The sequence below is a fragment of the Otolemur garnettii genome, unplaced genomic scaffold (assembly GCF_000181295.1).
Source record: "Otolemur garnettii isolate 467f Iridium unplaced genomic scaffold, OtoGar3 scaffold00049, whole genome shotgun sequence".
NCBI lineage: Eukaryota > Metazoa > Chordata > Mammalia > Primates > Galagidae > Otolemur > Otolemur garnettii.
In genome coordinates this window covers 8,931,623-8,958,364 of record NW_003852444.1, presented here as the reverse complement: position 1 = coordinate 8,958,364, position 26,742 = coordinate 8,931,623, and the positions used below count along the sequence as shown (strand labels likewise).

General features: G+C 38.2%; 1 protein-coding gene across 4 annotated transcripts in view; it reads right to left on the bottom strand.

Annotated features, from left to right (window-relative positions):
* Positions 1-293: 293 nt before the first annotated feature.
* CNOT4 (CCR4-NOT transcription complex subunit 4) overlaps positions 294-26,742 on the bottom strand; it is a 136,229-nt gene continuing 109,780 nt past the window's right edge. For 2 of the 4 annotated variants that reach the window (XM_012806286.2, XM_003791598.2), the window contains exon 11: positions 1,384-1,690. In XM_012806286.2, the coding sequence (XP_012661740.1) occupies positions 1,389-1,690 (302 nt within the window). In that variant the 3' untranslated portion in view covers positions 1,384-1,388. Of the gene's footprint in view, positions 1,691-2,390; positions 2,601-26,742 lie in introns of all 4 variants that reach the window. The other 2 variants (XM_012806285.2, XM_003791597.2) reach the window with 2 other exon arrangements.

The following is a 26,742-nucleotide window of genomic DNA, read 5'->3' as shown; positions in this document are numbered from 1 at the left end:
GCACAAGTGTTCTCAGTGGAGAAGGTTTGGCCCGCATAAAACAACAGCAGGAAGAGGCATCTTCTACTGAAAACCATTGGAAGAGGAATTCTTGAGGACAAGATGGGCTGATTTTCAAAGATGGCAGTGACTGACAATAAAATGTGGTTTGCCTCCTCTAATTGCTTCTTCTAAACCATCCTCCCTATTGTTGAAGATGTAAAATCAGTGGAAACACCTGATTGCCACTTGTCACAAAATGTTTCAAACTCACACACAACAAAATGGAAAAACAAAAACAAGAACAACCCAAGTGTCATCATCAAGTTTTCTGTTTTATTTAAGATTTTAGTTTTAATTCTGAAGAAAGAGGTACATTTTCTTGTTTTTAGTTTTAGCATCAGGTTATAACCAGGTTTCTGTTTTCTTTTCTCCTGTCTTTTCAATACTGCACAAACGTCCAGAAACTACAGGGTTAAGTAAAAGCTGCAGGCAAGGAGGTCAGAGATTTGCTCCAGATGGTGATCAATGGCCCCAGAGCAGTGGTATCTCAGAGCTTCCTACTCAGGTGAATTTAAGGTAAAAGAAAAAAAGATTCCAACAGAGGAGAAAGGCTGAAGAAATCACTTATATTTCAGCTCTTATAATAGGTATAGGTATTAAATCTGTGAATAATTTTTTTCCTTTAAAACATTTGAATTACTTTAAATCTAAAGCCAAAAATTTTTTCTCCGTTTAAAAAAAAACACACGTCTCCCCTCCTTATAAACTCTTTAGCAATTGGCCAGTTACTACTACAGATCAATTTATCTTTCCATCAACTTCCAATACATTCTTTTGCATAATGACACAATCAAGTCCTCGCCATCAACTCGCCAAAAGAATTAAAAATTAAATTAAAAGCATTTTCCCTGCAATAGTGATAAGCTGAACACAAGATGGATGCCAGGACCACTGCTTTCCCATGCATTTAGCAATCTCACTCCAATGAACCTGGTTTTCAAACTTCCGCAGTTGATAATGCATTTACTTGACCTTTCCTAGAGATTAATCGTCATTTTCTGCTAAGCAGATTATGTCATTATTATGCGCAACAGACAAACAGTAATTTTCTAAGTATCGAGACTGCCCTTTGATTTCTTTTTTTTCCCCTCTCCTTAAAAAGGCATTTTTAGAAACATTCAACAGTGTCACTCAAATGCTGGATCAAAAGAAACTTTGACAATTAAAAAAAAAGATGGTAATGACCCTGTGATCGCATTGCATCTGGGGGTAGGAAGAAAAAAAATTGATCAGGAACTGGATTCTTCAGAACGTAAGAGATGAGAAGGGAGCTGTGGGCGGTGGGCTGAGAGGGAGAAAACAGGGTGGGACAAATCCTGCATTTTCTAATGGTTTCTCCTCTTTGCCTAATGGCGGTCCAGTGTTGAACTCTGTAGTAAATCTGTGGGGGTTTTGCTGGGGGGTCTGAAGGCTGTCTGAAAGCCTGGGGGTGGGGAGTGGAAGCTGGAAGGATTTGAAGGAGGAGGGTAGGGATTCCAACTGGCTCTGTGCAGAGGGATCTGTGTGCTGAAGGGGGCGCTGTGGTGGGTTTGTGATGGAGCAGCACTGGGGCCGTCCATCTCTGTGAGGGCCTGAAGGGATTTTAGCCAGTGTGGAGGATTGTCATCTTGAAGAGAGTCTAAACTGTTTCCTGAAGATGCTGGAATACCTAAGGAGAGAAGAGAAAACAAGAGGGAAAATGATGAGTTTGTGCAGAAAGAACAAGAAGGTCGCCAAACAAATGTTAAAAACAAGTGATTAGTTTATCCAAAAAGAAACACAGAAAAAAATCAATTTTAAATCCCTTCCAAATAAGACCTTTCAAACCTTATGTTCCTTTTATTTCCCCAACCCCACAATGACCAAGCCTTTTTGTCACACAAACCCGTGCCTCCTCTTCAACTACAGACTTAGTCCCCCACGTCACACAAGCAGAGCTGTGAAAAATGACTCCCAAGAATTGTAGGATGGTATTTCCCAATTGTGCTTCTCTTTCCTTCTCTAACAGGGACACATAAACAAGATAGCCTTATAATAGAGAGCTTTATAAAAGAAAGTGGAGTATGTTCCTTTTAAGAAGGATAAGTCAGATCCTTTTTTACTTCAAGGCCTACAAAATACACACGTTGCCAGATGGTAACACCGACTTAGACCAAAAGAAGCAACCTAGGCACCAAATGCTGTAGTATACAACTAGGCCAACAGGTTGACCAAGACCGCATGACCGTTGAGAGCAAAATGAGCCACCCCACACATGTGGCTTCGTGAAAAGAAACCTACGTTGAAGAGATCTCTGCTGTTACTTAATCTGTGCTACACACCAAACTGACGGCAGTAGTCAGTGGAGCTGGAGGGAGTGAGAAAGTTACCTGTGATGATGGCTGGGTCTGTCCAGCTGCCAGGGCTGTCCCAACTCAGGCTGTCGGTGGTGGCAGTGTTGGACGTTGGTGCACTGTGGTTGGCGTTGGAGGGGGAAGAATTGGGCAGTCCACCAAAGTTGATGTTAATGTTGGGTAGAAGTGCCCTTAGCCCGTCCTGCCATTCCTTCATATTTAAACTCTCTACAGAACTGCTGTTGTCTGGGAGATTTACCAACAAAAAATGAAAGATAAAAAAAAATAAAAAGCTGACGTTAGAAACATATGTTGTTCTTTAGTGGTTAAGCGGGAGAAGAATTATTCTTTCTTTATTGAGCATTTAAAATGGGTTTTCCAAGCAAGCTAAATTCGGTTAGGATCTTGCTCGCAAGCTCAGAGCCCCTGAAATAAGTGAGGGAAAACTTGCTCAAGGATCAGGGTGGGAGCTTCTTGTGTCTCTATAGCCTCTTCACCATTATGTGCTTATAAATCAATAATCCAGTTTAAAGACTCAATGCTCCAGAGCACAATTGAGTTTCAGCTACATTATGAAGTTTCAGTTAGGGAGGCATTTAGCCAGCTGAGCTGATTTACGCTATAAAAAAAGCAAGTCTGCAAAGTTCAATAGGGGAGCTTATTTCTGAGCCCATTAAATGGAAGAAAAGTCATTTTATGAAGAATAAATATAAGCCAGCAGAAAAAGAAAAATAATTAAGTTCCTCCTGATTATAAAACTGGTAATGCATTTCAGAGGAGAAAGGCAGTAATGAATAGGCTTTTGAATTTGAAGAGAGTAATTTTCTGTTAGTCACAAAGGCCAAAGAGGTAGGGGCTAAGACACCTCTTGGATGGAATAATTTCCAACACAGCCTGCCTACTCTGCTCCGACAGAGCTACCAATCACTTGGGACCTGAATCCTGCAGTTCTCTGGGTCTATTTATGAATAGCATAAAAAATGATAAGAAATTGTCATTGTGGCCGGGCGGGTGGCTCATGCCTACAATCCTAGTACTTTGGGAGGCTGAGGCAAGTGGATCACTTGAGCTCAGGAGTTCAAGACCAGCCTGAGCAAGAGGGAGACCCCACTTCTAAGAAAAAAAAAAAGCTGGGCATTGTGGTGGGCACCTGTGGTCCCTGCTTACTCAGGAGGCTGAGGCAAGAGGATCACCTGTACCCAAGAGTCTGAGGTTACTGTGAGCTATGATCCGACAGCACTCTATAAGGGTAACAGTGAGATTTATTTCAAAAGAAAAAGGGACATGTGAAAAGGCCTTATATAAATTGGGACTAAGCTAACTTCATCTCCTACCATCCAGAATCCACAGAGTATAACTCACTTTGGGGGTAAAGGGTAAAGCCTAACAACTATTTAGAAAACTGATTTATTGAAAATAGGAATGAAAATCAAATTACCAACTGGAATTTTTGAAAAAAGCATAGAGAAATATTTCTGGAACTAGAGTTGACTGGCAAAAAACACCGAGGATGATGAGGATGCTGATGTTCTATCAGCCACAGTCTATGCTATTTGGTGCATTCAGAATTTCCTTTTTGTAATTTTGTTTTGCATCAATCACTGACCTATGCCAAGTTTCAGCAAGTGAAATATTTATCTCCACTGGCCTTATTTAGAAAAAGACAAAAAACTACAACCAAACCCAACAAAGGTCACCTATGAACTTACTGAGATGAAGAAAAAGAACTCTATGCTATACAAACAAGACATCAGAAAATAAATTCTTCAAACCCACTTTCATTTCACAGCTGATGCGATTTGCTAAACATCCTTCTTGTAATTGCATATTACTTTACATTTATACTGCATTGTACATTTGATAAAGCACTTTTTTTTTTTTTTTTTTTTTTTGAGACAGAGCCTCAAGCTGTCCCCCTGGGCAGAGTGCCGTGGCACTACAGCTCACAGCAACCTCCAACTCCTGAGCTCGAGCGAGTCTCCCGCCTCCGCCTCCCAAGTAGCTGGGACCACAGGCGCCCGCCACAACGCCCGGCCATTTTTTTTTGGTTGCAGCCGTCATTGTTGTTTGGCGGGTCCAGGCTGGGGATTCGAACCCGCCAGTTTAGGTGTACGTGGCTGGCGCCTTAGCCGGGTGAGCTATAGGCGCCGAGCCTGATAAAGCACTTTCATAGGCAATTATTATTTTAAGTGTTCCTGACAACAACCTCTCCTGAGGTAGAAGAGGAATAACCTGCACTTAATAGATAAAGGAACACACTCAAGAATACTTTGCCCAAGTTCACAGAACTTGTCGAGAATTTGAACTCAGACTTTGAGATTAAAAATTTAAAAAGAATTTAAAAAGTATACCAAGAGCTCTCTTTTGGTCTACTTTGTACAGACTGATCCACTGATTCCTTTAGTGGATCACATATTTGAGGGGAAACCTAGGGGGTGCCTATAAGACCCATGATGAGAAGGAGGCAAAAGAGAAACGCAGAAGCAATAAAGTATGTCCACTGGCTACAATGAGCAGAGAAATGCTGTGTCTAAAAGAACAAACTGGACTTTGCAGCTGGGGAAAAAAAAAAATTCTAATTAAGAATACAATCCTCAAAGCTTCCCCGTGGCTCCCCAACTGCATGAGGCACACATGAGATCACAAATGAGAGTCCAAGATCTCAGTCACAGGAAGGTCTGATGGCTCTGGTACATTCTAGCCTTTCAAACAGTCAAAGTGAATAACTTTAAAGTGTTTTCAATTAGCCCAAAACTGAACTCTAAGAAAGGAGAACTTCCTAGGAAATAAAATCTCCCTGACAAGAAAAGACGATATATAACTGCATGGACAATTTGAAGCGGGTGGCCACAGCCACTCAGAACGTCCATGCGGATGATGAGCCTCGCTCTTACTCAGCAGGGAGAAAGAGTCCCCATAACTCACTCAGACTTTTGCTTTACATTTAGTGAGAAAGGAAATTGAGGAATACTTAACTCTGCATTAACAGAATAACACGCACATTTATATAATTTATTTGAAAATCAGTAGTACAATAATGTTAAAAGACAAAAAGGGGGGACTGTATGAAAATCATCTGTATTTCCCATTCAATTTTGCTGAGCCTAAAATTATTCTTTAAAAAATAAAGTCTAGGGCGGCGCCTGTGGCTCAAAGCTAGTAGGGCGCCGGCCTCATATGCTGGAGGTGGCAGGTTCAAACCCAGCCCCAGACAAAAACCACAAAAAAAAGTCTATTTTTTTAAAGGTATTTGTTCTTTTGACTATGACTAATAGAATCAAGCAAGAGTATGTAGTCAAAGAAATTCACATATGGCACATGCTATAGAAACAGTAAGAAATTTAGTTTCTCCTAGGTGGACTGATTATAAGGTAACTTGGGAAGCAACTTAGCTGGTTTATAACAACAATCTTGACAGCCCTGACCTCTTGCAAACAGTCTTGTGCCTGACATTTTGGGAGCCTAGTAGTATGAGTGTGTTTACAGTGAAGCTGCCGGTGTTAGAGGGAAGTAGAGGGACACCTTTCACTCTTGGAATGGGACCTTGTTCTATGTAGGAGAAAAGAAGAAAAGTTTATTTCACGGTTTTCTGCAGTACTGCTATACCAAGTGTTAGCACAAAGAAAATGTAAAAGTGAATCTGCTAAACCACAGCCCCATAAAATAGCTCGTGTCTGTCTAACTGCACTTCAAGTCACCTCCTTTACCTCTCCCTCTCTTCCGTCTTGCCTCTGAGGACTTCTGGCAATTCCATTACTGGAAATATACACTACAGAGTTCATCAACCTTGGCACAACTGACATCTTGGACTCCATCGCTCTCTGTTGTGGAATGCTGACCTGCATCATGCGGTATTCAGCGGCATCACTGCCCTCTCCTCACTAGATGCCAACAGCACCGATCCTCCCCACCCCAGCTGTGACAGGCAAAATTGTCCCTAGACACTGTCAATGTCTCTTGGGGGAGCAAACTGCCCCAGTTGAGAACCACTGACACACAAAGTTGATTTGTTTCTAAGGCTGTAAATAATATTCCCACTTGAATATACATTTCCTTTTCAGATACCAGGACCTGGACCACTGGCTTAGCCTGATGCAAGTTCATTTCCTTTTATTTCTACAGGATTTCACACTGAAGTACAGTTTGACATGTCTAAGTCAGCGGATCTAATGGAGAAGACACTGGGCTGAATGCTGCAGATGGGTTGCAGCTCCACAAATGGCTATCAGTATGACCATAGGTGTGATATACTCAGTCCCCTAGTGTCCCAGGACCCTGACTTCACAAGTAGGAAAGAGACTGCCTTACTCTCTCATAAAACAAGAGAAGGAAAAGCTATTCAGAGCACATTACACGCCTAACAACAAATGCTCCTTTAGTGGCCAATACTGAAAAGATAGTAAACTTTCTAAAAAGCCAAGGTAGGGGATTTCTTACTTGCCAGGAGCTGGCACTACACACAACAGTCTCCTAGGAACTCAGGGTAACAGTCATTGTCACAGAGGTACCGTGTGGTCAGTTTAACCAAGAAGCCTTCTCATCACTGAAAGATTGCAAAGCCAAGGATAAGAGAAAGCAAACTTTCCACAAGAAAGATTAGAAACGACCAAAGTGCAATAAGAATCAAGTTACTGAACATAAGAAAATGATACTAATTTTATTTTTAAAGTCTTTAGTTATAATAGTATAATACACTGGGGAAGGAGTGTTTATTTTTATTTTTTGCAGTTTTTGGCCCAGGCCAGAGTGTTTAGTTTTTAAAGAATTTCTAATATACTTGAATGTTTTCTGATGTTACCAATTTTACTTTATAAGTATGTATAACAAAACACTATTTTCAATTCTAAACAATTTGAGGGCAAGGGGGGACAAGTTGTTTGGAATAGTTTTATTTTGCAGTGTAGAACTCAAACACATACAATTTAAAGTGCTTTCAAGATGCCATAACCACATTCTCATATTCTACCACTTTAGATGTATCAGTACACTCAGAAAGCCTTTTATTAAAGAAATTATGGTTAAAATTCTGCCAGTTTGTTGGTAGCTTAACACCTAATCCATAACAAACCCATCATCACACACCACCCAAGTTGGCAAATCTAGTCTTTAGCAACAACAGTAAAACATAAAATGCACGTGTTCAGGCTGCCAAGCTAGAAGCCAGGTACAGAGAGCCTGCAGTGTGGAAGGAACAGCAATACTACTACTTCTTTTTTTTTTTTTTTGAGACAGAGCCTCAAGCTATCACCCTGGATAGAGTGCTATGGCATCACAGCTCACAGCAACTTCCAGTTCCTGGGCTTAAGCGTTCTCTTGCCTCAGCCTCCCAAGTAGCTGGGACTATAGGCGGCCGTCACAAGGCCTGGCTATTTTTTGGTTGTAGTCGTCACTGTTTGGCAGGCCTGGGACGGATTCGAACCCGCCAGCTCTGGTGTGTGTGGCTGGCACCTTAGTCACTTGAGCCACAGATGCTGAGCAGGAACATTAACCTCTGTCCTTAAGGAGCTTTGAAGTCTAGATGCTAGACAAGGAAAATAGGTGAAGAGTTCAACAACCACAATCTGGAGGAGCAACAGAAGAAACACCCAGGACTGTGTAAGATTTTAAAGGTGTTATAAAAGTTCAGTAAGAAGAGAGGCCAGTTAGGCACAGGTGTGGCAATGTACTGACGAGTGAAGATCAGCAGCATTTGCAGAGTTGGTATTTAATGTAGCTCCCTTCCCCCGCCCCCAAATCTGAACATCTTTCAACAGTTGCAACTATCTTTGGTATTTCCACACAACACTGGACTTACTAGGAGTATAAAGAAAGTAATGACTGTGCTACAGGATAAAATGAGGCTGTGTCCTGCTACGAGCCCTTTCATAGAATATCACAAAACAGGAGAAGACAGATGGCTTAGGCAAGCACACACAACTATCATCATAGCTTCAGGTGGGTTTTTTCTTTTCTGTTCCTCAGATCAACCGAAATATGTTAACTATTATGAGATGTAAAACTATAAACAGCAAAATATGGGCAAACCTGTACAGTACGTTGTCACTGGCAACAAGCCAATGAGTTTTTCCGGTTTGCATCAAGTCTTCATCTAAAAGAACGAAGTTGAGGGATAGGGGAGTAGACCAACACATCCCTCCCATTCTTATTCCATCTTTTTCACATACTAGAGTACCATGGAAGATTGCGTTTGAAAAATAAGATCTGATACTAAAAGCGTAAAGACATAGAAGACCTCTGTCTAATGATAACATGGTGAGTTACAACACAAACCCTAAAACAAGACTATTCCAGGTATTTGTCTCCACTAATAAGCTTTTGTACTACCATCTCAGGATACTGCACCTTCAGGACATTCTTGCATCTACCTTTTCTTTAGTACCCCCTCCTCGAGGTCTTTTCTATTAAGCAATAAACACATAGGTTTATGAATTGAATTAGCTTGATGCAACCAAATTCACAAATCTATTAGTTTCTCCAGTTTTCCCATTTGGGTAGGGGCAGCTAGCTCCCTTATTGGCCCTGACTCTTCCATTTTAGGTAGCAGCACCTGGGGCCAGAGACCTCATATTTCAAGCAGTCAGACACATCCCAACTGGCAAGTAGTCCTTGAGAGATGCAGTCACAAAATATTCCCATAAGTTTATTCTGCACTTCAGTTTTTAAGCCATTATCAAATGGTTGTTCCCAAAAGCCTCAATCTCCAACCTGATAGTTTTCCTGAAAACCTTTTAGCTTTCCTGTCTTCACTGTTGTCCTTCCTAGTTCAACATCAGAGGCTCCAATGGGTAGGTTACTTAGATGAAATCTTTCCTGGTGTGAGTGTTTATACATCAGAAACCTACCTAGGGCCTGTTATGGTTACTCCTTACCAGTTAACTTTCAAATCTGCATGTATTTTTAGAGGGGCATAGGGAATGACCTGTCTTAGCCACTGTACCCCTAAACACCTCCAGTGCTCCCTGTTATATAGTATCTTGTACAAGTTTGGTGATAGAGTGTATCTCCATCAGCATTTGATTTCACGAAAGTCTAAATTTCCTCAAACCTCAACAACGAATCTCTAAGTGACTGAAATATAAGTGAATTATGCAAAAACACACTTTAAAGAGCAAAAGTGGTCATACTGGAACTTAAAGCCTTCATGATATAGGTGTGCTGTACTTCAGGGAAGTCACAAAAATCATTCCAATTTATTAACTAAAATATGCAGGGAAAATGACTTCTTTGCAAATGAATTGCTACAGCCAGCTATCATAAAATCAGTTTATGCAAAAGTTATTCTACTTAAACAGAGTTTATACTCAACTTTCTAGGATTATGTTTATTATAAAGCAAGATAGACCAGCACTGCAGAGCAGATTGCTGGGGTATAAACAAAATCTTAAGGGTTTAACAGATGTGAAAGTAGAATTTAGATTAAGTGAAAAAATTTAAGAATTCAAAAAAAGAGTTCTGAGAAAAAACAGAGAACTTGAACAAAGTAATAGTAAAAAATGATCAAAATCCGTTCACGCTAGAAGGAAGACAAATGATGACATTTATGTTGGAAAAATCTAGACCATACAAGAATGACTGATGCTCTCTGGACTTTTATTTCCTTCCATTCTCCTGTCTAGAATTCTTTCTCATTCACTTCAGTTAATTTTTACACACTTTTCCAAAAGTCCAAGTCTTCTCTCTTCCTCCGAGGTCAATCTAGACCAGAGCACTGACTGTCTGACCCCCACACGTTTGGCGGCGCACTGCGCTGTGCCACCACTATAGTTACCGTCTACCAACATTACAGGCATTCACATCTCAGCTCCCAAAACTCTGACAGGCCTGCGTGGGGATGTCTTGTACATCCTTCAGCATGTAGCTCAATGCTTCAAGACATCTGCAGACTCGAAGGTCTGCCTTTAGAAAAACTGGATGGTGACTTTCCCTAACAAATCCGATTAATTCTTATCTGTATAATGTTATGAACAAATGGTTCTTTCCAAAAAGATGCAAATCTTTGAGAAAGCAGGAGTAGTAACTTTTGGGGTACAAAACCTTCTCTACATGTAAACTAAAGGAAATACACACCACTAGGATATGTTTTTTATAGTGGCTCAGATGCTACAACACAAGCAAATATACTTTTAAAAAGTCAAATGCATCAAAGTTGTTTAAGCAAGGAATACATCTTAAAAAAATTCTAATATTATGTGTACAGTATGGCAAACAGGTCTCTAAGATATATTCTATTCATTTATCTGCTCCAGACCCTATTCATTCACCCAGTATGCACTTTATGGACACAATTACTTTAGTACCAACAATCTGATGAGGTTAAAATGTAGCTTCGTTTTATAAGCAGGCTGAGTAGACTCTAGTAGTTTAAAGACTTTACCTAAGTTTATAAAGCTCAAAAGTACTGAAGTCAGTTATCAAAACCAGTCTGACTCTGAAGCATTTGTTCTTGCCATGCATACTACCAGCCAGTCCTTGTACTGGCAGGACTAATGGACTAATTGAAAGGGAGGGCAGACATGTTTAACAAACTCTAACATTCTAGTATGCACAAAGTCCTATGGGGCATAACAAAGTGAATAATTCCGCCACTCTGCAAGTAGGATAAATGATGACAATGGGAGCCTCAGAGGAAGAGAAGCTGGTATGGAAGAGGGAAAGGGCATTCCAGGCAGAACAGATGGAAGCACAGGCAGCAAACCATAAAATCTAGTAGAACATGTCAAAATATGAGTGGATGTGTTTTGCATAATGGGTATTATTCTCTTCTAGAACGTTCCTGTAAGGATCTGTAACTCTCTTTTAGAGGGTAATCAGGTCAATTAATCAGAAGAGAAAAACATCTAAATGATGCTTTATGAAAAGTCTAAGGAAGTAGAATCTAAGGGAAAAATAGATACTTAATGGAACGATGTCTATGTGTAAAGCTATATAAAAAAATGAAGAAAAAATCAGGGGTGGCTCCTGTGGCGCAAGGAGTAGGGCGCCAGCCCCACATAACGGAGGTGGTGGGTTCAAACTAGCCCAAGCCAAGAACTGAAAAAAAAAAAAAAAAAAAATCAAGAAAAAAATCAACTGAAAATTTAATACAAAAGATACTCACATTCTGAGAAGCATAACAGACTGAATCAGATGGGACTTAAACCAGAATATATAAGTAATAGAGCTAAAAGAAGGCAAGAGACAAAAGACCGTCAAAGAGATCTGCAAAAGCGGAAGGCGGCAGCTTGGAAGGAAGCATCTAAGTGAGCACAAACCATGAGTGAAGCCCCATGAGCAGATCCAAAGATCGTCAAAAGTGCTTGTAATAAGGAGAGAATATACCGATCATCAGAATATTTACCATATCATTTCCCCCAAGTTATAAAACTGCCAAGACATGGAGGGTGGTAACCATCCTGCTATCTTTGAGGTCTAAATCTGCTACAAGAAAATTAATCTGAAAAAATACTCTTTGCTGACCAAGCGGCTTCCAAAATGGAAACAAGGAGGGATGGATTTACTTCTGACCAACAAAAACTATTGGGTATTAAAAAAACAGCAGAAACCCTAGGAATATGTGACATCGTTTTACAGAAGGAAGGAATTAAAATAACTGGACTCGAGTTCTTGGATGGTAGGCATCCTGGCTGTTTTTGCAACTACACAGTGTACTGCAATCAGCTATTTGCATGTTTGTTTTTTTGACTAGACTGAGTTCCTCTAGGAAAAGGGCCTTGATTTAATCATTTCTACATAGTGAAAAGGCCCAAACCTGAACCTCAGCCCTGAACAATAGCCCTAAACATTTGCTTCCACTTTTTTTAGAAAACACCTTTCCCAAAAGGGTCAGAAAAAGATGGGAAGGGGTGGTCACATGGTTACAGGGAGCAGTGATTCAGAGGCCATTCAAGATGCTAAAATATGACATTGTGACTACACAATAATTAATTCTAATAATAAAAAGAAAGTACGGAAAAATCAAAAGAAGCCAATTGGTGTACAAGGAGAATCTGATGAGATCAGATTAGAAAAGAAAGCTTAGAAAATGGCATAAAACCCACTTGTATATAAAAGTATCATAATCCTTATGGATTAAAATCAGAATCCATAATGATCTGAGGAATGTGAAAAATGCTGAAGGCAAGAAAAAATGGTTTGGAATAAGGAAAAAATTAGGAAAGGCCACCTGTCAGCTTCCTGTCATAATATTAAGCCATGAGAAAAGGCAGAGCAATGTACTTCCATGTTCATTTTGCTTCCTTCCATCGTTAGGCAAGAGCATGATCTTCAAACCACAAGGACAGATTAAGCAATGTGGAGAAGGAAACTGAAGAGACTAAAAAAGCTTCTACTCAATTTAAATAAGTTTAAATCTAGGTACAAAATGAATTGTATCCCAGCGTACTAATCCTCACTGGTGAGACCACAAAACCATTACTAAGAGAAGTGCCAGAAATGGAAGATTCTAGAAGTTATATGCTTAGAATTTGTTCTTGGGAAAATTCTGAAACTAATAAGGGGGTTGATGATTTCTTTAGAAATGAATATGCTAGGTTTATCAACCACTGTTCTATCAGCTTGTGTGTAGGAGCATTTTTCATGGGAAATAATACGTAACATTTTGGTTAGACCCTCAGCAACCTTCCAACTGAAATATCCAGAAAGTTAAACTTTAATTTTGAAATTGAACCAGTGGACATAAAGGCAGCTTCTGTTGACAGTTGTTTTTCACTGCAAGTGTTTTTTTTTCTTCTATATACCGTGGTCCCCTTCCTTTCCTCTTCTGCCTGCCCAAAGTCACAGACTTTTCAATCAGTTCCATTCCCATTCTACTGATACACCAGTCCCCACAAAGAATAAAGTTATCAATGAGAGCAAAACAGATTTTGATAGAAAACCAATTGTGTTAATTTATTCTTTGAATTGACTTCCTAGGATGTCAGAAGTGTATGGTTTTTGCTGTATGGCCTAGAGTGCATTGGTGTGATAATAGTTCACTGCAACCTCCTGAGCACAACTGATGCTCTTGCCTCAGCCTCCTGAGTAGCAGTGACCATAGGTGCACACTACCTCACCCAGCCTAGTTTTTCATTTTTTGTAGAGATAGCTTAGTTTTTCATTTTTTGTAGATACAGAGTCTCACCATTGCCCAGATGGTCTTGAACCTGGTCTAAAGCAATTCTCCCACCTCAGCCTCCCAAAGTACTAGGATTACAGGTCAAAGCCAACGCCCAGCCCCAGAACTGTAGCATATCTTGAATTCATCAGTCTCTGAGATTCCCTTTGGGATAAAATAGTCAAGTATGAATAACAGCAGTGTTTAGATGAATTTACACAGAACTTAAGATACTGAGTTAGCCTAAAAGTCTGTGATACTCTTTGACTTATATTTTACTCCATGCTTTTTATTATACTTAACAAAACCCAAAAAGTTCATTTAAATGTGTGACTGGGAAGCCAAATCTATAGATGACAAACTCAATAATAGACACCAAGATTATTCTCAAATTAAAATTCGTACATTCTTGATAACAAATGTTATCAACAGTGTCATTAATAACATTTATCTCTTGCTTTATAACCACACAGTTCTTTCATAAGACAAACTTGTAATTGGGGATATACAAAGAGAATATACTCTAATCACACCAAATCCAAACACATAAATTTGACAGATGCACACTTGCATTTTTTTTTAATGCATTAAGATGGTAAAGAATGGAAGAACTCTAGCTAGCAATATGTATGAAAAAGGTCTAGTGGCTTTACTTAACAGACTTACAGTATTTGATATAACTGGGTAATGGAACTTCTAAAAAAGTAACACTAAGACCATGTACATCCATGTGCAATGTCTAAATTAGCAACTATAACCTTAGGCAAATCGCAAATGATAACCATTATGAGCCTGTTTTTTTCATTTGTAAATGAGGATAACACTTACCCTATAAGGCATTTTTATAAAAGGCCTTTGTAAATACAAAGGAAAATGCAAGTATTAGTAATAACAACAGTTATAATAAAAAAGTAGATCTACTGTCTGATCACATGTGAATTCTCCAATTGTGAATTTCATATTTTAAGAAAGGCAATGTCAAGTCATAATATGTACAGAGAATTAAACTATAAGAGAAATGAAAATCATGTTAAGTGATTGACATTGAAAGACCTTAGGATGTTTGATGTACATCTAAAAGTTACTAGACAAGTTGTATCTGCCTTCATGTATTTAACAAAAAACAGTCAAGAAGTACAAATGGGAAAAAAATTTCTAACTATTACAAGTTGAAAAACAACATTCTAACCATTATAAGTTGCCCTAAAGAGCTCTCTACCTAGAAAACTACTAAGTTTCAGGAATTAGTACACACAGAATTATTTAAAAGCAAGTTATTTTATAGACTTTCTGAATTGTGTGTGTTTCACGGAATACTTACCAATACTTTATAGAGATTTGTATCACAAATGAGGAATTTGTGATGGTAAGAAAAGTATTATTAAGTGACATTTTTAAGAAGGGGTAGTTTGGAAAAATAAGAGCCAAGGGCTGATGATTTCTGAGCTCTGAGGTTAAAAAAAGACAACCCCCCCCCCAAATAATCATGCAGTAGGATTCTAACAATGAACACCATAAAAGGAACCAAGTTCCTGATTAAATGCTTCAAAAAATCCAGATGTAACACAAAGCAGATCCATGCTTTGCAAGCCTGCAGAAGTAGAATCACTCTCTCAACCATCAATTTTCACTCACCATTTATTGAATATCTATAATTTTCTCTGGAGCTTGATATTATACCATTTTCTAGCAGCCTCCTAAAAGCCACGCTATTCTGCCTCTTTGTTTAGGAGCTAGTCAAGTGAAGTCTGCTTGTTTCTTTATTTCTTCAGTGGATCACTGGAGGTTGGCCATTCCAAATGAAGTGATAGCTTTTTGTTGTTTAGTGCCAATAAAATAATTTTATCAGGATAGGAGGTTCCACTGTAGGCTTGCATTCAGATCAAAGTATTTTGCTGCCTATGTAGCAAGTCCCCTTATGGTTACAAAAAGTTCCTAAGATTTCTGATGTTCATAATTTTCCAAATTAAAAGATTCCCAAATTATCTGGAAATTATGTAAAACAAAGTTCTTTATTTCACTTGATTATACAGCCCACTTTTATTTCAATAGAGAAGATCAGTTAGTATCAGCCCTTTCTAAAGGGAAAGGCTCCTATCAGTACAGAATTATCTTAAGTGTTTAACTCAAAGTAACAAAAATCTCAAATAAGACAACTAAAATTATCTATTTTTCTGAAATATAATTTTAATCGACAAATCCCTCATGACCCAGTTATGAGCTTCATTTGTTAGTTATTAAAAAGATGATTTACTTTATTTAACTTCAGAAAACAATACAACTTTCTTACTATTTTATACTAAAACTAAATGAAACAGATGTGGGTATAATCATGGTGGTAGACATTTCCAACACAAAAGACCAAGTACGTATCTTTAGGGGTTCTTTCTTTTTATACCAGTTACCCAAATCAAGAGATATTTGTTAAGGCTTATTTGGGGATTGTTTTTTTAAAAAAATGCTTTTTAAAACAAGCATGTATATTTTGAAATTTAACTATTTTAGTCATATGAATTGTGGTTAAAATAAATTAAGACTGTACGAAATTTAAATGCACATTAGTAAGTGAAAGAAGCCAATCTGAAAAGGCTACATGCTCTATGATTCCAACTACATATTCTAGACAAGGAAAATCTATGGAGGCAGTAAAAAGACCAGTAGTTTCCCAGGAGTTATGGGGGAAAGAGGAAAGGATCAATGAGAGGTACACAGAAGACTTTTACATAACACAGATTAGTTTTACAATAAAACTACCCTGTGTGATACTATAATGGTGGACACCTGTCATTGTAAGTTTGTTCTAACTCATACAATGTACAACACTAAGAGTGATCCCTAATGTAAACTATAAACTCTGGGTTATAATGATATGTCAATGTAGGTTCATCAACCATAACAACCGTACCACTCTGGCAATGTGGATAATGAGGAAGGCTACACATGAGTGAGGGCACAGGTATGGGGGAAATCTCTGTACTTTCCACTCAATTTTGCTGTGCATCTAAAACACATCTAAAAATAAGAAGTCCATGTTTTAAGACAATTTTGGTTCTATTATCTATTCACATACTACAGGAAATAAAAACTTTTCGGCTTCCAATTTTCAAGTGATGTTTCAATTTAAAAACAATTAGGCTTATTTATTATTATTATTATTATTATTATTTTAAGAGACATATTGCCCTCGGTAGAGTGCTGTGATGTCACAGCTCATAGCAACCTCCAGCTCCTGGGCTTAGGCGATTCTCTTGTCTCAGCCTCGTGAGTAGCTGGGAAGACAGGCACCTGCCACAACACCCAGCTATTTTTTTGTTGCAGTTTGACCATGGCTGGGTTTGAAGTCGCCATCATTGTTATGAGCCACAGGCACCGCCCAAAATAATTAGTCTTAATAACACATCCTTTCCGGACTTACAAAAGATGATAATTCTGTGGAGGACAGCATTTCAAAAGATCGTAATGAATCAAAGACTTAAATACTTGCTACCAGTCCACTAAGAGGCCTTAGCTTAAAAAATTATTTAAAATATATAACGATTTAAGTATTCATCCTCAGGTATTATTTATTATAGTTGAATTAGAAACAAGACTGCCAAAGATGGCCTTGACAAAACCAATTCTCATTTCTTCTTTTTCTTGAGACAGAGTCTCACTCTGTCACCTTGGGTAGAGTGTGTGGTGTCAGCTCAGAGCAACCTCAAACTCTTGGGCTCAAGTGATCTTCTTGCCTCAGCCTCTCAAGTAGCTCGGACTAGAGGCACCTGCCACAATGGCTGGCTAGTTTTTCTATTTTTAGTAAAGATGGGTCTTGCTCTTGCTAGGCTGGTCTCAAACTCCTGAGCTCAGGCAATCCACCAGGATTAGCCTCCCAGAGTGCTAGGAGAGAGCTACCATGCCCGGCCTGAATTTTTACTCCCAAAGAAGGAAGGTAGGAAGAGCGTTAACATTTTCAAATACAAATAAGAAGCTGCAATATTCTTATTTCGGATTTGCTGGAATTTTATACTGAGTTATAATTAACATTTTAGTGAAAACACTGACTTTATTAAAAATCACATTGTAAAACTTGGAATTTTAGTCATATTGTTTAAATGTATTAAGTGATCTTTTTAAAGAGCTGGAATTAAAAAGTTAGGGAAACTGAGAAATGCCAGTTTTACAGTGTCCCAAATCTTTACCAATTTAAACTACCGATTTAAAATTTAAACAGTCCAGTGCCTGTTCCTCAGTCAACTCCAAAATCCAGACTATTTTTTTCTATTTAAATGTGCTGTTTTGATTTAAAAGAGAGAAGGAGGGGGAAAACCAGAATATACTCACTTAAAAGCCAGTTTGGAAATAAGTGAAAGGCTAGCAGAATGGTTATTAGAGAGATAAAAAGAGTCTGATACTTTTCTAACCAAGTAGAGAGACTGAGAAAATACTCAACAGGCTGATGAGAAGGGTGCTCTCTCCTCTGAAAAGGGAAATTTCAGCCTGTCAAGGACCCAGCAGGGAAATCATATGGGTAGTGTACATTAAGAGCTAGGCATGACCTCCCTGCTCATTTAAGTTACATAGGGAAGACGACAATTTCTGCCTTGTCCAAAGAAAGAAAAAGAAACCGGATAGGAAGACCCATGGTTGTCAAGAACTAAAACTTGAAAGCTTGTTATAAAACAAAGACAGCAGGGCGTTGTGTATTTATTTAGAGACACATAAAATCCTTGTTTATTTTAATGATATGCTTCATTCCAATTAAATGATCACCTACTATTTAAAATACAGGTGAGGTTTTAGATTACACCCATGAACACTAGACCAAGTCAAGACATGTTACATTTGTCTGGGAACAGGGGAATTATAATTAGGTTAATTAATGAATGTTAACAGTTTAGAAGTAAAAATAAACATACTTAGTAGCAAATCTTACCCTAACTGGGGATTGGGGACATACTGCATATACATCAGCAATTCATGATCATCAATTTTAATAAAAACCAACATTTTTAACAGGCAAAACCTAAGTGGAACAATGGCTGTAACCATATACTCAATTTAAGATCAGTAAGAAACAGACTTTCCTAATTGGCTGAGGAAGTCATAACCCAGGGTTTCCTTTACCTCTAGCTGGGTAGCAACTTACTGATTCAGGGTGTCAGATTTCTTGCAAATGAATAAGACAATGTTTAAAAACATGCCCCTGACATTCTAGAATTCCGGTATGCAGGAGGGACAACCAAGTTTGTAAACACTGGTACAGTCGTTGGGACAAGATCTTACCATATAAAGAAATAGTAGTAAGCTACAAAGTTGATTATGGTCAGTTTTCTTGCATTTCTTCTTAAAGATAGTGACAGTATTATCATCTTTAAATCCTTGCAGAGCTTTCCCTGATTCACTATGTCAAAAACAACAACCTCCTTGATTGAAAACATTGGGGGCGGGGGAGGATGTGCTAGATGGTGTAGCACTAGGTAGCTCTTCTTCAAAGACGAATGAGAGATCATCCCTTTAGTATGATCATACGTCTTGGTGCCATCACTATAAGGTTTTTTTCAATGTGTAATATGTATATTGAAGATGTCACCAGTCCAAGGGTTATGTGTAGTTGTCCTTAAACCCTCTTTGGTATTGCAGAAAAATCCTGGGTAAATTATATTCCATCTCTGTTTTACTTCTTTTAGTTCTAATATTGATATTTATGTAATTACTTTAAGTTTACCTTAAAAGTACCTGCAAGGTTATAATTTTTTCCCCTACTAAAGTTGCTCCAAGATCACTGGGCCATATTTAACACAGGCTGATTTGACAACCTATAGAATCTATGATAATAGCTGCCAGTCAACGGTCATTTTGAAAGCCTCAATTCATTACTTGTCCTGAAATTCACAGTTGAAAGCCCTTGACTTGAGAGAACTACTATAATAACTAAACTGCAAAACACAATGTTTAGGGAAGAGATGAATCATGAATTTTTAACTTTTTTCTTTACTGAATTATAAGTATGAAAGCAAATTCGAATAGTGAAGGCTAAAAAAACTTTAAATTATTGTTAAAATTTGACTATAGACAAACCACAATCCTTCTCAGTCTTTATTATGATTATTATCTAGTCTTTAAAGGAAAGATTATTAAAGACTACATCTACTCACAGCTTTAAAGTGTCATGATTCCAACACAGATTTTTTTTAATATTTAAGATCTATTTTATTAGCAATTTTCAAGTATGCAACACATTATTATTAACTATAGTCAATACACTGTACAACAGATCTCTTGAACTTATTCTTCCTATCTAACTGAAATTTTGGAAATTTTTTCTTGAATTATCCTTGTCTTAGGTTTTCCCAGAGTGTGACATAGGATGGATATGCTTAACAATAGTGGAATTTGATAAGAAAAAGCTATGAAAATATTTGTTCAGATCAGACAAAACACGACCAGGAAGAGGTGAGCCCCAGTACTATAACCTCACCGCATTTAAATAGGGTCTTTAGTTTCTTTAAAAAAATGTTTAGAGAAAAACAATAAAGATACGACATTTATTCTAAGGATATGAATTGATCAGGAACACAGCAGAAGTAAATGCATGAAAAGTCAAAGAGAAAAGGCCTGAGATGCTTTCCTCTGCTACATTCACAAGTGGAGGATTTAACTGAAAATGCACTTCATATACAAACCGGCACACATGCACATACTTGTGCGTGCGTTCAGCTGCACATGCATACACAGAAAGGGAGGCTTAGAGTTTACCCTTTGCTAAGCAAACTCTTTCTTACAAATGCTAATTAAACGTTACAAAGACAGTAAGACTATTATTTCCATTTCAAAACTGTTCAGGAAGTTGCTTCAAACATTTTTATCTACTCAAGAAAGCAAATCTTCTCAGGGTCTCTTGCTTAAAAGCTCCAATGCCTTTTTTTTTTTTTTTTTAGAGGAGGGTACAAAAGTTGCTTAATCCACAAACTTAAGTTCAAGCAGTATGGCTATGCAGAAGTATGGAATATTTTAAAGTTTAACATTTGACTTTTAGCCTACTGAGTCTAGAAGCAGCTGTTACCACACAGACCCAGCAAGGAACAGGCCAATATTCGCACAGCTGGAGTGGGTTATTTATTCTGCTATTTTAATATAGAGATGATAAGAATGGTACTGGGGCACTGAACTGAACACTTTAAAATAGTTAATTGTATGTTATGTGAATTTTTAAAATAGTTAATTGTATGTTATGTGAATTTCACTTCTATAAAATCAAAGAAAGGTACTGAGTACTTTAAAGGCTTTATAAATTATATAGAGGGAAAAAGCTTTTTGGGATGTTGCTTTCTATCAGCACAATAGTGGGTCTGAGCACCAAGCAGGAGATGGAACAACAGAATTGTTCTAAGCACAGTGTGTTCCATGGTTGGCTCAGAGCTTCCAGGAACCTTTAGATTAGAGTAAAGGTGAAGTGGACTAAGACAGTGAAGACCATAGTTGCCTTAAGAATTGTGGTCAAGAGGAACCAGGGAGAAAATGAATTGGTTCTATAGGTCCACAATTTCAAGCTGTTCTGAGGAACTCCTGGGTCCTTTAATCCAATTCTCAAGTGGCTTCAACTACTCAGGGTTGCCTTCAGTTCTAGGTTCCTAGCAGATATAAAATGGATTTTTGCACAACTCAAAACACAGGGAAGCCTCTCTAAAAGGCCATGAAAACAGAGTAGATTCTCCTTAGTGAATTAACTCTTGAACCACCAGGACTGATTCTTTGGGAATAGCTCCTGATTAAGGCAGCTATAGATTTGTATGGCCAGCAATGTAAGGAGGCTAGAATTATAACTCACAGGGTAGTAAGGAGGTTCAAGGAGCAATGGCTTTTCAATTCATCAGCCTGGTTTCACAAACACAGTGCTCTCAAGCCATGATTTACAATTTGAAGCACATGCACTTTTAAATGTCACAGTTGGTATCTCAGCTGACATATATGAAAATAAGTCCAGTGAGTTTAAGAATATCTTAGGATTAAGCAACTAAAGTTGGTTTCCAAACTAGGAATATATGCTATTACTTGAATAATAATAAGAAATATACTACAGTCAGCTCTAGGTATCCATGGGTTCCACAACTGTGGATTCAACCAAATTGGAATAGAAAATATTTTTTAAAAAATTGTGTCTGTTTCAAACATGTACAGACTTTTTTCTTGCCATCAGCATCTAAACAGCTTTTTTTTGGAGACAGAGTCTCATTTTGTCGCCCTCAGTAGAGTGCTGTGGAGTCATAGCTCACAGCAACCTCAAACTCTTGGGCTCAAGAGATTCTTGCCTCAGCCTCCCAAGTAGCCGGGACTACAGGTGCCCACTGCAACACTCAGCTGTTTTTCAAGATGAGGTTTTGCTCTTGCCCAGGCTGGTCTCAAACTTGTAAGCTCAGGCAATCTACCTTTGTGGGCATCCCAGAGAGCTGGGATTACAGAACACACCCAGCCTAGCATCTGAACAATTTAGTATAACAACTATTTACATAACATTTACATTGTATAAGAGAAGGACTAATGTATTTGGCAGGATGTGCATGAATCATATGCAAATACTACAGCATTTAATATCAGGGACTTAAGCACTGGGATTTTGGTATCACGGGGGCTCTTGGAACCAATCCCACCTGGATGCTGAGGGATGACTGTATATAACATCTTCATCCTACTCTACCACACTTCAGCCCATGTTCCTAAAGGTCACATCCTAAATATACAAAATATAAGAACCAAGAGTAGATTAGCTCAATAATTTGTAGTTATTTTATTTCACAGAGTATATTCTTTTTGAGGAAAAATGATCAAAATGTTTTTATAACCTGTTCTACATCTTAATTTCTCCTTTCTCTTTACCAATATATGGCTTTTAATTATTTGTTATAGAAATAAAGAATGGCCTGATCCAAATATGTTAAGAAGAGATACACTCCCTTTAGAGGTGGAAGCCTATGTTTAAATAAAGCTTTCCAGTTTGTTTGTGAGCTTCGGAGAGGCTAGCTCCTCTATAACATGGACTCCTTGACTACCAGACTCATCACATCCTATACCCAATCCCACTGTCTAAACCTTTCACATAATAAATAACATCTCCACCAATTAATCCCTTGCACTCACTAGGGCTTACTTACACTTGTCTCACTTCATCCTTGGCCTTTCCTAGGCCTTCTTCAGCATCCTGCCTCCATGTCATCCTATCATCATGCTTTGGGGAAGGCAGTTTTCCCTCAGATCATTTTCAATCCACAGAAAACCTGACCCAGGATTTTCCAGGTAATATCATGCTTTCTATAATTCTCTCTTAAATAGTTTGACTTCCTACATTCATGAAAAGATGGGAGGGAGATGGGGCACAGAAGAGATCACGGGAGGCAGCCGTCTTTCCAATTTCCAGTGCTAAGGTTAGATATCTACCTACCATCCTTCCATCATTTAGCACTGAGTGGTCACCACGCTGACCATCTCCTTAGCTGTCAATTCCTTAATAACACTAACTTTGTTTTTTGTCCTCATGAAAATCTAAACTCATTCAACTCCTTTCTAAATCAGACCACTGGTTCAAAGGACATTGCCTTATTGGACTCTTTGCCCACAGATTAGTTATTTCAGTGTGGTCTTCTTTAATATGGTTATGTCCTTGCCTTCGCCTTCTAATCAAACACTCAATATTTACTTTTTCAACTCCTAATGCTTTATGCTAAACCCCTGGACCATAGAAAGCCATACATATTTGAACTCTAAAAATCTTTAAGCTGACAGCAACTCTTTCATTTATTTCCAATGCACTTCTGGGCTACTAACTCTTCTTTCATACCCATTTTCAAACAAAAACACATTTTAATAATTACTAAAGCCCCCTCATCTATTCTTACTTTCTCTAATCTTGTTTTCTCTTTCCCTGATCTTCTCATTGTTTTTACAAATCACAGAGAAAGATATGGCCTATCTTTCTCCCTTTCTCCTTTTTAAACTAATGAACAATTGGGGGAGGCATAGTTTGTTTTTCTTTTTTTAAGAGAGGAGGTCTTGCTATGTTGCCCAGGCCGGCCCTGATCCTCCTGCCTGAGCCTCTTAAGTAGCTGGGATTACAGGTGCAAGCATAGTGCCCAGTGGCCCATCTCTTGTAAAGCATAGTCTCATCTCAGAAGCTTATCTCCTCCTACCACCTGAAGACATCTGCTATCCTACTGAATTAGTCTATCTTCTTTAAAACACTTTTGATCCCTTCCTCAATTGTTTCTATATGGTCTGCATTTAAATATTTAGGTCTCTCCCTTATGTTAATGTAGTGCCTTCTAAGACCTAACAACCATCTAGCAAGGATCCTGTTTCTCTTCACCTTTGTTGCCAAATGTCTTAACTAAGTAGTTAATGATTGTTGCATCCATATTCCTGACATTTCCTCATTAATCCTAAAAATCTGGCTTCCATTCTGCACCTCTCTATGAGAAGTTACATTTTTAAAGAACACCAGAGACCTAGCCAAACCCAAAGATCTTTTCTCAGATCTAGTGCTTCTAATTTCTAATTCACAATTTCTTCTCCATTCCAACTATTTCTGTTCTTATTTGTACTGGACAGCAATGACATACTGGAATTGCTTTCTAAGTGGTCTGAGTAGCAATCAATCTATTACCAGATTAATCTTCTTTTTTTTTAAAGGCAAAGTCTCACTCTGTCAACCTGGATAGTGCCATCACATCATAGCTCACAGCAACCTCAAACTCTTGCGCTTGAGCAATCCTCTTGTCTTAGCCCTTCGAGTACCTGGGACTACAAGTGTGCGCCACTATGCCCAGCTAGTTTTTCTATTTTTAGTAGAGACACGGCTTCATTCTTGCTCAGGCTGGTCAAACTCCTAAGCTCAGGCAATTCACCTGCCTTGGCCTCACAGAGTGCTAGGATTACAGGTGTGAGCCACCATGCCTGGCCTGGTTTACCCTTCTTAAAATGGTACAATCAAGTTACAGCTTTGCTAAAGAACCTATAGTTCTCTACCACTGATCACATCCATATCAAGACTAAACTCTTCTTCCTAGCTTTAAAGGCTTCAAGGACACTTATTCCCGCTTGCCTGCACCCGTATACCAGAGCTGAGTCTATCACCTTTCTGTCCTTCTCTTTCAACCCCTACAGACCATGTTAATTTTGGCCTCAGGTCCCAGGTTCAATCTCCATCATTTACTGTCCTGATTTTCTCCTGCCTTCACCTACATTTAAGCCATCGTTCAAAGTCAAAAAGTCCCACACTCTTTTTATATAGCTTCTTCCTGTACTAGCCCACAATAACTTTCTCTAACTCCTGCCTTTACTTTTTTATCAGCATAGTGTCTGATTTATTCACTAAACATTTCATGTGTGAATACCTCTATCTATTATTGTCATTTATCTAGCACAAGGAGGCACACAGTAGGTGCGCATTCAGATAGAAATAGCACTGAGGCCAGAAGGACTAGCTTGACACTGGATAATCTGACTTTGGTCGACTTTGTAGAATAAAGACATATATACCATTGTTTAAGGTTATCACTTCTTGACAGAATAATTAAGGAAAAAGTCACAGATTTGAAATGACTTCATGATCAAACATGCAATGCAAAAAATCCAAAATTTTACACTGCAACATAGGATAAAATGTCCCGGAGTGAATATGTATACCTAAATAACTGGATGGTCTTCATTCTGTAACATTTCAATACACCTGCAATTTGCTCCTTTCTCTCAGCTTTCTCAGGCAATGTCTCTGTGGGAGTGCCTCCCTATAGACCTGTGTCACAGCAGAAGACAGCTCTGGCAGTCTTGGAAATAGAAGGAGCAATGTCAGCAGAAATGTGCACAGACAAAATGCATTAAAGTTGTTTTCTTTAAAGGAACACATATATAAAAGGCTCAAGTGTACTCAATTCCCACAGAGCTAAGAGACATGAGCATACACATGCATAAATTAGAAAAATGAATATATGTCTTTCTTATTAAGGTTTTCCCGGCTCCTTCCAAAGGATGATGTATTTCAAGATTAGAAGTGTAAGTACTTAACACTCTTTGTTGCCACCATTAGAGTGGTCACTGATAGGAGTCTGGACTGCTATGGTAGTTCTTGTGATTAAAAATATATCAAGAGCTGACCTGATAGAAATAACGTGAGATAAAACTGTCATTAGGAATAAAACTGTTATCCTTAGTGAGAGGCTTTGTATTTTATTCAACCTCGTATCCCTCAGATCGAGTTCAAGTCACTACACAGAACAGTTACTCAAATATCTCATTAGTGTTTTGTTGAAATAAGGGAAACTATACAAAAGTAAGAGCTGGAAAACCAAAATGCAACAGAATGAAAAGGAAAGTGTTATTAATCAGAAAATACTTTCTAATGAAATCTTTAAAAAGCAAAGAGGCACTTGACATTCATCACACAACTAAAATCATTCAGTGTCGGACTCGCTGTCATATCATGGCACTGAAAACATTGCAAGGCAGCAGTTTTCACTCATTTTTCTTTGAAGGGGAAAAGATACCATCAAACCCTTCACAAACCTGATAACTAAAAACGGACATATGTAATGGACAAAAAAGGGACATACACACACACCCACAGTTTTGCATGTACTTTTAGAGTTCTGAGTTCTAAAAATTCCTGTGTTAAGGAAAAAATTATTCACTTTATGGAGATTAAAAACTTAAAAGTACATAAAGTTTCCCTTGGGCATGATGGAACATGTAGAAATGTATCAAAAATAAACTTGAAGCTTTTCAAGAATTTCTCATTCTTTGCCATCACTTTGGATTCAGCTTGCTTACTAAGTGAAATGGTATTTTCTTTTATGTGTTCTGTCATTTCGTCTGCAAAATTAACTATGACTATGATTTAAGATTTCTTCTTTAAAAAAACAGTATTAAATAAAATAGTAAGTAAACAAAAAGGTGAGGTTTACAAGGTCTAGGAATTACAAAGTAAAAGATTATCTTTAGCCATTTTATGTAAAAATTCAGATAATGAAATATAACTGCCCAAGAAGCATTTTCCTCATTTATGTTGTACCTAGAAGAAGCAGCAGACAGGGAGATACCTTTGAGATGCTATTCAGTGATCTGCCAAGTCTGGGAAAACTACCTGATAGTTTTTCTGCACTGGCTATGAATGAGAAAGGACAGGGAAAAGGTACCAGGAAAAAAGCCTTGTTTTAGAGGTATGTATCTCAACACTAAGAAGTGAGTAAAATGAGAGCTATCCACCTGCTATGGCTTTGTAAGAATATCCAGACAATGAAAGGGTTACACTGAAGGCTGCAGAAAGCTCTG